Source organism: Nicotiana sylvestris, chromosome 5, assembly GCF_000393655.2.
Source record: "Nicotiana sylvestris chromosome 5, ASM39365v2, whole genome shotgun sequence".
Classification (NCBI taxonomy): Eukaryota; Viridiplantae; Streptophyta; class Magnoliopsida; order Solanales; family Solanaceae; genus Nicotiana; species Nicotiana sylvestris.
Genome location: NC_091061.1, coordinates 169177793 through 169190802, shown reverse-complemented (window position 1 = coordinate 169190802; position 13010 = coordinate 169177793). Strand labels below are relative to the sequence as shown.

At 40.5% G+C, this 13010-nt stretch overlaps 2 protein-coding genes across 2 annotated transcripts; both read left to right on the top strand.

Moving 5' to 3' along the window:
* The first annotated feature begins 2010 nt into the window (after positions 1 to 2010).
* On the top strand, positions 2011 to 2406 carry LOC138869644 (uncharacterized). Its single transcript, XM_070147277.1, has one exon. It carries the CDS (start codon positions 2011 to 2013, stop codon positions 2404 to 2406), a length of 396 nt encoding a protein of 131 aa, XP_070003378.1.
* A 3951-nt stretch (positions 2407 to 6357) lies between these two features.
* On the top strand, positions 6358 to 7979 carry LOC138869643 (uncharacterized). The gene is made up of 3 exons (XM_070147276.1): positions 6358 to 6970; positions 7114 to 7264; positions 7466 to 7979. The coding sequence occupies exons 1-3, from the start codon at positions 6358 to 6360 to the stop codon at positions 7977 to 7979; spliced, it is 1278 nt and encodes a 425-aa protein (XP_070003377.1).
* Positions 7980 to 13010: the final 5031 nt, after the last annotated feature.

The following is a 13010-nucleotide window of genomic DNA, read 5'->3' as shown; positions in this document are numbered from 1 at the left end:
CCTCTCACGAATGCGATGCACAATAGACTCAACACTTTGCGAATGCGATCCCTACTACGCGAACGCGTAGAACAAATGCATTGGGGACCTAGCTACTCCTCTTCCTCTATGCAAACGTGGAGAATCACAGCATCACAACATCGCGAACATGACACACAAAACGCGAATGCGAAGACAAAATTCGCCGCCTTAGAGAAAACCCTTCGCGAACGCGAGTCCCTGACCGCGAACGCGAAGAACAAATCGTCTGCAACAAAAACCAGCAAAAACTGCTAAGTCCAAAGTCCAAAATTGATCTGTTTAACCATCCGAAACTGACCCCAGGCCCTCGGGACCTCAACCAAACATGCCAACATATCCCATAACATTATTCAAACTTGTTCCAACCTTCAGAATGCTCAAAACAACATCAATACACTAAAATTACATCAGATTCAAGCCTAAGAATTCCAAGAACTTCCAAATTCCATTCTCGATCAAAAAGTCTATCAAACCTCGTCCGAATGACCTAAAATTTTGCACACACGTCAAAAATGACACAACAGACCTACTCAAACTTCCGGAATTTCATTCCGACCCTATATCAAAATTTCACCTATTAACCGAAAAATGGCAAAATTTCAATTTCGCCAATTCAAGTCTAAACCTTCCGCGGACCTCCAAAACACATTCCGACCACGCTTTTAATTCTCAAATAATCTAACGAAGCTAACCAAATCATAAAAATTCCAATCCGAGGTCATTTACTAACAAGTCAAATCTTGGTTAAACCTATCAAATTCCAAGCTTCAAACTAAGAACTATTCTTCCAAATTCACTCTGATTACTCTGAAAACCAAAACCAACGATTTACATAAGTCATAATATATTACACGGGGCTAGTCATGTCTGAGAGTTGGCGAGCAAAGTGCAAAATCTCAAAACGACCAGTCAAGTCGTTACACCTACAAAGTATATAGAAATGATATATAAAATACTTAATTGTAGACAAGTTGTATACAAATTGTATGAAAGTTGTACGATGTAATTGTATGAAGCATGACAGAAAAACTGTAGGTAACACACGCTTGAAGATATATCAAAATTGTATGACAGTTGCATGAAAATTATACAATATTGTATGAAAATTGGATGGTGTTGTATAAAGAGATGCAAATTGTATCTCGCAATAAAGCCACATTGGAAAGATGTATCAATTTTGCATAAATGTTATATGACTTGCTCGATTGGATTTGTCTGTTGATTTTTGGATTTATTTGTGTTGTAATGTTTTGTTGGCTATCAAAATACTTGGCTTCAGGCCCAATAAGGCAATCTTAGTGTTTTGACCAGATATTATTTTATTGTACAAAAAAAATAGTTAGGCTTCTTTTGTAATGAGCACTTCTTGTAAAAGACATACATATAAATAGAAAAAGGCTGAAAGGCTAAACAGATTTTCGAGCCACAAATTCACTCTATCTTCTCGAACATTCTACAAAGCCCTAATCAGGTTCTTTCCAAAATTTCGTTCAATTCAGGATGTTCACATGGTATCAGAGCATGGATCCCGATTTATCTCGGCATGCCGAATCAAGCGATGGTACCCTCGTTCATTTTAGAGAAGAAAAATTCAGAATCGTTTTTTTTCTCTTGCAAAGTACTTTCTTCGATTTTCTTCGAATTCTCTGCAATTTCCAACTTATATCTTCAATATCTCGGTTGATTTGAGTTTTTCTCTTGGTTTTGAGTTGGATACTATCGTTGTTAAAGCTAGGATTCCAATATTCGTTTGAAGCTAGGGTTCGATTTCACCGTCGAAGTTAGGATTTTCGATTTCCAGCCTTCAAATCCTGGTTTTTCTGGAGACTCTCGTGATTATCAAGGTTGTACTCTTTTCGGTTGCAAAAGATGCTGGTAATATCGTTTCTTGTCAAAATTTTGTATTTTACACTAGAGCTGCTATACTCCTCGAACTTAGAGGGTTGTTGTTGTGATATTTTATGTTTGGTGTATTTTGGATTGTGAACAATGGGTAGTACTGACGAAACCAGTAATGTTACTGCTATTGATTCCTCTAGTCCCATGTTCCTCCATCCCTCCAATATCCCTGGGATTTCCTTAGTCTACACAGCTTTCTCTGGTACTGGGTTTGGTGGGTGGAAAAGAAATATAATTGTATCTTTGTCTGCTAAGAATAAAATTGATTTCGTAGATGGTACTTTCCCCAAACCTGCTGAAAATTCTCCATACATTAAACAATGGAACATATGTAATAATACTATCATTTCTTGGTTGACCAGTTCACTTTCTCCAGAAATTGCTGAGAGTGTTCAATATTCAGAAACTGCTGAAAGCATTTGGGAACAATTAAATAAAAGATATGGGGCAGTTAATGGGACAAAAGTTTTTGAAATAAATAAATAACTTGCTTCCACTATGCAAGGGGCTCTTGACATAGCTTCCTATTTCAACAAACTTAAGAAATTATGGGATAAATTTAGGGTAATGCGTAGTAATAAAGTAAATGCTTGTGCATTCCCTATTAGAGCAGAACTTCTGAAAGAAGAAGAAGAGGATACAGTTCACCAATTTCTAATGGGTTTAAATGTGATATATGTTGGGGTTAGGAGTAATATTTTGATGATGCAATCACTTCCATCACTTGATAACGCCTATAATATCCTCTTACAAGATGAAAAATACAGACAAGTAAATCCTGGTCCAAATTTTAGTTCTGAATCTGCATCCTTTAGTGTGTTTGAACACAATAACAGGGCATCTTTTGTTCAACCTCAAAGACAGTATACTCAAAGGGTTAATTTTGACCAGAGTAAAGAAAACTTGAGTAATCGCTTTTGCAAATATTGCAAGAAGCCTGGACACTTAATTGATAAGTGTTACAAGCTTCATGGATTTCCTCCTAATTTCATGTTTACGAAAGGCAAGAGAATTGCAGCCAATGTGACTACAGAATGTGAATTCTCCAATGATTCCAACCCAAAATCATCTGGCCACACTCCTAATGCCAACAATGGTGTTATTGTGGCTTCTTAGGGTCAAAAGTTTGCAGTGCCTGGTCTAACACAGCAACAGTACACTCAGTTGATAAATCTGCTTCAGCAATCTCAACTATCTGATTCAATCACTCTACCTCATCTCATGGCATCTGCCAATTTTGCTGGTATATTGTTGTCTGATCCTATGGTGTCTGGTTCTAGTTCTTGTATGCTGACAAAAACCACCAACTCTACAAACTCTACAAAATTAATCTGGATAATTTATTCTGGTGCCACTGATCACATGACCTCAAATAAAGGTGTCCTTTTCAATATAATTCCCTTAACTATTCCTTATCTAGTCTCTCTTCCAAATGGCTATAAAGTCAAGTTCACGAGTACAGGAACCTACTCATTAAATGAATCTATCACCTTACACAATGTCCTTTATGTCCCTTCTTTTCATCACAATTTAATATTTGTGAATAGACTGGTACATCAATTGTGTTGTATAGTTATGTTTACTTATATTGGTTGTTTTATCCAGGGCCATTTTCTGAAGAAGCTTCTGGAGCTTGGTAGAGTGGATAATGGACTCTACAAGTCAGAGTTGCCTTTGACATCTCTTCCACACAATTATGTTGCTGAAAATTTTAATTCTTGCAGCTTGTATTCTGATGTTTCCCCCACTTCTGTAAATACTTCCATTTCCACTTGTAATAAAGATGCACAAGATAATATGGACATTGTTTGGCACCAAAGACTTGCACATGTTCCTTTTATGAGAATGAAGACTAATTCTGCTCTCTCTGTTTCTTCTAAACAATGTTTCCCTTGTAATGTATGTCCTATGGCTAGACAAACTAGGTTTTCCTTCCTTGACAACAACATTCAGACCAATAAACCTTTCCAACTTATTCATGTTGACACTTGGGGTCCTTATCACTCCCCTACTTACTATGGCTCTAGATATTTTTTAACAATTGTGGATGATTTTAGCAGATCTACTTGGACTCACTTATTGGGGTCTAAAAGTAATGCATTCTCTCTTATAAAAGCCTTTGTTCTTATGGTCAAAACTCAATTTAATGTGAATGTTCAAACCATTAGAAGTGATAATGCCTTGGAACTTGGTTCCCGTCACATAGCCATTTCCTTCTTCTTTGATAATGACATCATTCATCAAACCAGCTGCCCTCACACACCACAACAAAATGGTGTGGTGGAGAGGAAGCATAGAACTTTACTTGAAGCATCTAGAGCACTTCTCTTTTAGTCCAAACTACCACTTAGATTCTGGGGTGATTTCTTATTAATAGTCATTTACATTATCAATAGACTTCCTTCTAAATTGCTCAACAACAAATCACCATTTGAAATATTATATGGGAAAGTCCCACATTATTCTCACCTAAGATCTTTTGGTTGCTTGTGTTATGCAACTGTACCAATTTCTCAAAGAGATAAACTCCAACCAAGGGCCATGAGATGTGTGTTTCTGTGATACCCCTATGTCAAATAGGGATACAAGTTATATTGTTTAGATACTCGCAATATTTTTATTTCTAGAGATGTTGTCTTTCATGAGCTTGTGTTTCCTTTTGATAAGTGTTCTTCTTCTCTATCTCCTGCTACTCAGTCCCATTCTCTTCCTCAGAGTGTAGTGATTAATCTCCCTCCTGACATTACTAATATTGTACCTTCTCAACCACCTAATCATGTTATATCCACTGCAGATGTTCCTGTCAACAGTTCCTCTCCATCCTCTCCTGTCAACAATTCCTTTCTTGTATCACCCTCTATCACTGCTAATATTCCTAGTTCTGATTCTCAAACTACAACTTCTACTCCTTTGTATTCTCCACCTAATTCTCCTGTTGTTTCCAATCATGTTTCCTCTATCAGTTGGGATTTACTCGATTGAGCGCTGGTTGCGCCTCCCAAGGTTGGGGCGTGACAAACTTGGTATCAGAGCCTAAGGTTTTAAAGTGTCCTAGGCTGTCTCGGAGCCATGTCTAGTAGAGTCCTTCTTATCGGTGTGAAGTCGACCACATCTATAAGATGGAGGCTACTTGGGCTTTTAGGAATAACACCCTTCTTTTGTATTCTAAATTGTGCGGCAAGACTTGTTATGAAACTATTCCCCCTCTAACTAGTGTGTTGTTCTATCTTTCAGTAAATGACACCTAAGAAGAAAGGGAGAATTGGCCAAGAAGCCAATGCCACCCAGGAGTGGTTGATTATTTATTGCTTGATACTGCGGGTGAGGGTAGTCGCCCTGCTATCACCCTGCCTGGTTCTTCTATTCCAAAGCAGACTACCCCAGTTCCTACACCCTCGGAGGTACCCCTATCCCTCCCATTGATACTCACATTCTGCCTCCAGCCCCAGCTTCCAGTTCTGGTATTTCTGATGGGGATCTTAGGGGAGCTATTCAGATGTTGACCCAGCTAGTGGCCTCTCAGGACCAGAGGTCAAATGTTGCGCCTAGTTCATCCAGCCAGTAAGGGGATTCCACTAGTTCTAGGGTGAACGTATTTCTTCAGTTAGACCCTCCAGTGTTTACGGGTGCCAATCCAGAAGAAGACCCTCAGGATTTTAATGATGACATGCACAAGACCCTTAGGGTTATGCGTGCAACTGAGACAGAGGGAGTAGAGTTGGTTGCCTATCTTCTGAAAAGTGTGTCTATTCGTGGTTTGAGTTGTGGGAAAATTCCTGTGGGGAGGGGAGTCCTCTGGCAAGGTGGAACGAGTTTGCTGATGCCTTTATAGATCATTTCCTGCCTGCGGAGACAAGGGCAGACCGAGCAGCAGAGTTTGATAATTTGAAGCAAGGTAGCAGAAGTGTGTGGGAGTACCACATGGAGTTTGCTCGCCTGTCCAAGTATGTCATTCATATGTTGCCCACAATGGAGGCCAGGATGCGTCGGTTTGTTCAGGGCCTAAATCCTTTGACTATTAATGAGGCTTCTATGGCTACATTGAATTCTGACATGAATTATGGGAAGATGGTAGCATTTTCTCAGGACAAAAATAATCGTAAACTGAAGAATAGAATGGAGAGAGTGGGTAACAAAAAGACCCGGTCTGCGGGAAACGTGGGTGAGTCACTAGGTAGGGGATTATCACCTTTCAAGGGAGGAACATTAGGGTCGTCCCAGTCTGTTGCATAGTCTTCGGCCAGTGCACCACCATCATTGCCCAGCCAACAGCAGCAGTGGAGTCGTTTTAGGCCCAGTCAGGGCAATAGAGGATCCTATCAGCGGGGTCGGTCAGGAGAGAGATCCCAATAGCAGTAGGGGTCCCCGTGCCCCAAGTGCGGGAAGATGCACTCAGGGATTTGCTACTTGGAGTTACCCGTATGCTATGGGTGAGGGATGAGGGGCCACATTCAGAGGCATTGTCATACATCCTACCAGGGAGTAGGTAGGGGCACAGCTCAACCAGCCAGCCCAGCAGCTGCTACATTCTCAGCCCCCTTTCTAGCTCGAGGTACCCCAGCACCCGCAGGGTGTGGTGCAGCTAGGGGTGGTGCGCAGAGTTCAGGAGGAGCCAGCCGGTTCTATGCTATGAGTGGTCGCCAGACTGCAGAGGCTTCTCCAGATGTTGTTACAGGTATTCTGACTGTCCAATCTCATGATGTGTATGCATTTATTGACCCCGATTCCACCTTGTCCTATGTTACCCCTTTTGTTGCTATGGAATTTGGGATAGAACCGGGTCAACTTCATGAGCCATTTTTGGTGTCTACTCCATTTGGTGAGTCTATTACGACTGCTCGAGTTTATAGAGGTTGTGTTGTTACGGTACGGGGTAGGAATACCACGGCCGATTTTATTGAATTAGGGATGGTCTATTTTGATGTAATAATGGGAATAGATTGGCTTTATTCGTGCTTTGCCAAACTTGATTGTCGGACTAGAGCCATGAGGCTTGAATTTCCTAATGAGCTCGTTGTTGAATGGAAGGGAGATAATGTAGTGCCTAAAGGTCGGTTTATTTCTACCTTAGGGCCGCAAAGATGATCAAGACGAGGTGCATCTATCATTTAGTCCATGTTACGAACACCGATGCGGAGGAACCTAGCCTTGAGTCTGTACCCGTTGTGAATGAATTTCCGGATGTCTTTCCAGATGAGCTCCCTAGGATTCCACCAGACAGGGAGATTGATTTTGGGATCGATGTGATGCCAGGCACGCAGCGTATATCAATTCCACCTAAAAAGAATGGCACCGACAGAATTGAAAGAGCTAAAGGAACAATTGAAGGATTTGCTAGAAAAAGGTTCATCCAGCCGAGTGGGTCACCGTAAGGCACACCGATCTTGTTTGTAAGAAAGAAAGATGGGTCGCTATGGATGTGTATTGACTACCGGCAACTCAACAAAGTTACAATCAAAAATAAATATCCTCTACCAAGAATAGACAACTTGTTTGATCGATTGCAAGGTGCTACGTGTTTCTCAAAAATTGACTTGCGGTCCAGGTATGATCAATTGAAGATAAGGCAGCAGGATATTCCAAAAATAGCTTTCAGAACGCGGTATGGGCACTTCGAATTTCTGGTGATGTCATTTGGGCTAACAAATGCCCCGACAACTTTTATAGATCTTATGAATCGAGTCTTCAAGCCTTTTCTAGACTCTTTTGTGATAGTGTTCATCGATGATATTCTTGTGTATTCCCGAAGTCAGGAGGACCATGCCGACCATCTTAGGAAAGTTCTGCAGACTCTTCAGCAACATCAACTGTATGTAGAAATTTTAAAATGCGAATTTTGTCTTGAATCTATCGCGTTATTGGGTCATGTCATTTCTAGGGAAGGAATTATGGTTGATCCTCAGAAGATTGTAGCAGTGAAGAATTGGCCAAGACGTACCACTCCAATGGAGATTCACAGTTTCTCAGGTTTAGCTGGGTACTACATGAGATTTGTGGAGGGGTTTTCCACTCTTGCCTCTCCATTGACTAAATTAACACATAAAGCAGTTAAATTCTAATGGTCCGATGCTTGTGAAAGGAGTTTCCAAGAATTGAAATCAAGATTGACTACCGCACAGGTATTATCCCTACTAGAGGGTATAGACGGATTTGTGGTGTATTGCGATGCTTCAAGGATCGAGCTTGGGTTTGTGTTAATTCAACACGGCAAGGTCATAGCCTATGCTTCTAGGAAACTCAAGAATCATGAAAAGAACTATCCAACCCATGACTTAGAGCTTGCGACAGTTGTGTTTGCACTAAAGATTTGGAGACATTATTTATATGGGGTGCATGTGGATGTATTTATGGACCATAAGAGCCTTCAATATATTTTCAAATAGACAGAGTTGAATCTGAGACAAAGAAGATGGCTAGAGTTACTCAAGGACTATGACATTGATATTCTCTATCACCCGGGAAAGGCTAATGTTGTAGCGGATGCTATTAGTCGAAAATCTATGGGGAGTTTGGCTCATTTGGAGGCATATCAGAGGCCGTTGGCTAGGGAGGTTCACCAGTTAGCTATTTTGGGAGTTCGCCTTGTGGACTCTAATGAAGGAGGAGTGATTGTGCAGAATAGGGCTGAATCATCGCTTATGGCAGAAGTGAAAGAGAAGCAATTTAATGATCCATTGTTAGCACAACTAAAGAGGGGATTCATAAACATAAGACCACAACTTTTTCCTTTGGCATGGATGATGGTACCCTACGGTACCAAAGCCGCCTATGTGTTCCGAATATTGACGGTCTTCAGGAGAGGATCATGGTAGAAGCTTACACTTCCAGGTATTCCGTGCACCTAGGTTCTAGGAAAATGTATCATGACCTCAAGGAAGTTTATTGGTGGAATAACATGAAAAAGGATGTGGCGGACTTCGTGGCAAAATGTTCAAACTGTCAGCAAGTGAAGGCAGAACATCAAAGGCCTGGTGGATTGGCCCAAAGCATAGAAATTCCAATGTGGAAATGGGAGATGATTAACATGGATTTTGTGGTAGGGTTACCACGCACTATACGTAAGTTCGACTCAATTTGGGTAATTGTGGATTGACTCACGAAATCAGCATACTTCTTGCCAGTTAAATCTATCGACACAGCGGAACAATTTGCTTAGTTGTATATCAAAGAAATAGTGAGGTTGCATGGCACTCCAGTCTCAATCATTTCAGATCGAGGGGCTCAGTTCTCTGCCAACTTTTGGAAGAAATTTCAGCAAGGTTTGGGTACGCATGTAAATCTTAGCACAACTTTCCATCTTTAAACCGACGGGCAAGCAAAGAGGACTATTCATACGCTTGAGAACATGTTGCGTGCTTGTACCCTTGATTTCAAAGGTAGCTGGAATGACCATTTGCCACTCGTAGAATTTTCTTACAATAACAGCTTCCATGCTAGTATCTAGATGGTACCATTCGAAGCATTGTATAGTAGGAGATGTAGGTCTCCCATTGGGTGGTTCGAGGTTGGAGAAGTAAAACTGATAAGGCCGGACCTCATGCATCAGGATATACTTATGGCACGCCACCACGGGTATATTGTTTGTGATCGGGTTGCACACCGCAACAGTGTGATATTGAGTACAGTTTCCTACATCTATTTTTATGTGTTTTGTTTCTCATTTTATGAGGAAGGTTTATATCACCTTTTCGGTTGTCTAATTATTTGCGTGGGTTGAGTAGTCCCTTCTAGAGTTCATTTTTCCTTAGGTATAACGTTCAAGTTTGTAGCTTATTGGCACATTGTGGCATTATATGAAACTTTTGGTCATGTCTGGGGTGACTGTTACCTGAGCAGATCGTACCGGATGAGACGAGATTATTGGATCTAGGATCAGTGCGATCGGATTATATGAAGTATATTAAAGAGCAAATACCATTATTTGGTTCAGAATAAGGTAATGGTTCTTGTCAGGAGTACAGACTCAATGATTTGTTGACTCGACAGCTGGTTATGAATTTCTACACATCTTTTTCGTCGTGGCGGTATTGCAAAAGTTGGGACAAGACGTATATATGTCATGAGGTGCATTGGGAGCATCAGATTCATGGAATTTCGGCTATTGTTATCAGAGGATGTTATTATGGTCATGTGAGTTATGCAGTGCACAGTATGAATTCAGCAAAGGTATGCAATCATGTATTGGTGCATTGTGTGGTAATTTATATGGTGTTCATATGTTGGAAGCAGTCCTAGCAGAGAATTCCGAATGTTGGAATTGGGCTCTAAGCTTATTTTCTCGAACAAAAGAGAATATCTTCAAATTTGATCGAGCTAATGTGATCAACTGAGTTGTGGTAGCACGGGTAGGTGTACGAGGTGTTAAACAGTGATTTCGGACAACTCCAGAGCATTTCATAGCACATTCGAGGACGAACATATGTTTAAGTGGGAGAGAATGTAACGACCCAACCGGTCGTTTTGAGCTCTAGTGCGTCGTTCAGCAGTTTGAGGCCATGAGCAGCTTCACTTCAGGTATTATGGCTTGTACGCATAGTCGGAATTGAGATTTAGGGAGTTTGGAGTTGATTTGGAAAGAAAATTCTCATTTCGAAAGTTTTAAGTTGGAAGAGTTGACTAAGATTGGATTTTAGAGTAAACGGCCTCGAAATAAAGATTTGAAGGTTCCAACAGGTTCGTATGATGATTTTGGACTTGGGTGTATGTCCGGATCGGGTTTTGGATGACCCAGGAGCATTTCGGCGCCTATTGTGGAAGTTAGCATTTTTGGAAGAATTTCATAAATTTGGGTTGAAGTGCATTTCAATGCTATCGATATCTGTTTGGGATAAGCTCTGCATGGTGATTCTGGTATTGGGAGCACGTCCGGAAGTGGATTTGGAGGTCGATAGGTCATTTTGGAGTCGTTTGGCGAAAGTTAGAAATTTGAAGGTTTTTTAGAAATTAGACCGGAAGTGGACTTTTTGATATCGGGGTCGGATTCCAATTTTGGATGTTGGAATAGGTCTGTAATGTTGAATATGACTTGTGTGCAAAATTTGAGGTCGATCGGACGTGATTTGATAGGTTTCAGCATCGAATGAAGGAGTTTGAAGTTCTAAAGTTCGTTAAGCTTGAATTGGAGTGCAATTCATGGTTTTACCGTCGTTCGAAGTGATTTGAGTCCTCGAGTAGGTCCGTGTTATATTTTAGAACTGGTTTATATTATTGGATGGGGTCCCTGGAGCCTCGGGTGGATTCCAGGAGGTTAACGGATCGAATATGAAATTTGAAGAAGAGTTAACGTAGCTGATATCTGGTGTAACCGCACTTGCGAGGTTTTAGCCGCAAATGCGGAGCTGCAGAAGCTGCCTAGGTGTCGCAAAAGCAGATCTGGGCAGTCAGGCGAAGGACCGTAGGTGCGTAGTTGTGGCCGCATCTACGCAAGCACAGAAGCAAAGAAAGGGGCGCAGAAGCGGTATTTGGTCCTCACCTGTGGAAGCGCAGAAGCGGTCAAGTGACCGCAGGTGCGAAGAATTGCTGGCCAGTGTGTTTATTTAAAAGACGGGATTTGGCCCATTTTCTTTCATTTTCTCTTGGTTTGAGCAATTCTTGGAGGATTTCAAGAAGGGGTTTTCATCATCAATGGCAAAGTAAGTTATTCCCACTTATTATGAGTTAAATACATTGATTATGTATAGATTTTAACATGGAAAATAGTGGGAATTTGGGGTTTGAAGAAAAACCTAGAAAATTGGTATTTTTGGATTTTGACCACGAAACTGGACATGGAATTGGGAGTAAATTATATATTTGAGTTCGTAATATTAAGGATAATGTTTATCTTCGAAATTTTTTGAAATCCGGGCATGTGGGCCCAAGGGTGATTTTATCGATTGTCGAAGCAGAGTTGAGAATTGTTGTAAATTAAATTTTTATGAGTATTAGAGTTTATTTTCATGGGTTGCGCATTGTTTGGCTAGTTTTGGAGCATTGGGCGTCGGTTTGAGTCGTCGGAAGGGCTTGGAAGCCGGTTATGAAACTTCGGAGCGAGGTAAGTCTCCTTTCTAACCTTATAAGAGGGAATTATCCCCATATATGAAATAATTAAATATGTGCTTCTATTTGTGGGGGCTATATATGCACGAGGTGACGAGAGTCCGTGTGTAGTTACTATTATGCTTAAGTCTGGGTAGTCTAGGACCCAAAAGCATGGTATACTTGCAATATTTGTAACCTTATTGTCGATTTAAAATGCTTAATCATATCGAACTTGGTAAATAAATTTCTAAAAATCTAAACATCATTTTCTTGACTTTTAAAAGAAAAATCGCCTTTTTTTCTTAGATAATTGCCCCTTGATGTATTCTTGATTGACTGTTTGAATGTGTTTATCTTTTGTGGAACGGGCCGAACGCCTCAATATATTAAATAGATGCATCTATGGTTAGCGCCATTTGACCCTCTGGCAGTGTACAGTTAAAATATTATGTTAGATCGGGTCGTATGACTTCGTCATGATTTGTGCATGCTTGTATTGCTTGCCTTGAAATTTATAAATAGTGATATTACCTTTCCGGCCTGAGATAAATTGATAAATGATGAAAGTAAATTTGAAAATCACCCATTAACAAAAGGATTGTTTACTTGCTTCATGATTTTCTTGAGTTCACAACCATTTTTAATAAAACTCACGACTAATTATACTATTAGTACATTATTGTTGGACCACTAGTAAGTGTCGGAGTCGACCTCTCGTCACTACTTCTTCGAGATTAGACTGGATACTTACTGGGTACGCATTGTTTTCGTACTCATACTACTCTTGTTGTACATTTTTTTGTACATGCATATACATTTAGTGTCCTTGCGGTGCAGCGACGTGGTTGATACGGGGAGTTAGTGAGCTGCATATTGTGTCCCGATCCGTAGCCTGCAAAGTGTCCTTCAGAGTAGTTGTATTTTTTATTCCTGTCCAAATTGTATTCCGAGCAGATGTTGTATTTATTTTATTTTTCCTAGTTGATGCTCATACACTTGTGACACCGGGTTCTGGGATGATTATGGATTATTCATTATTGACATGTTTAAAAAAAGTATATTATTCATCC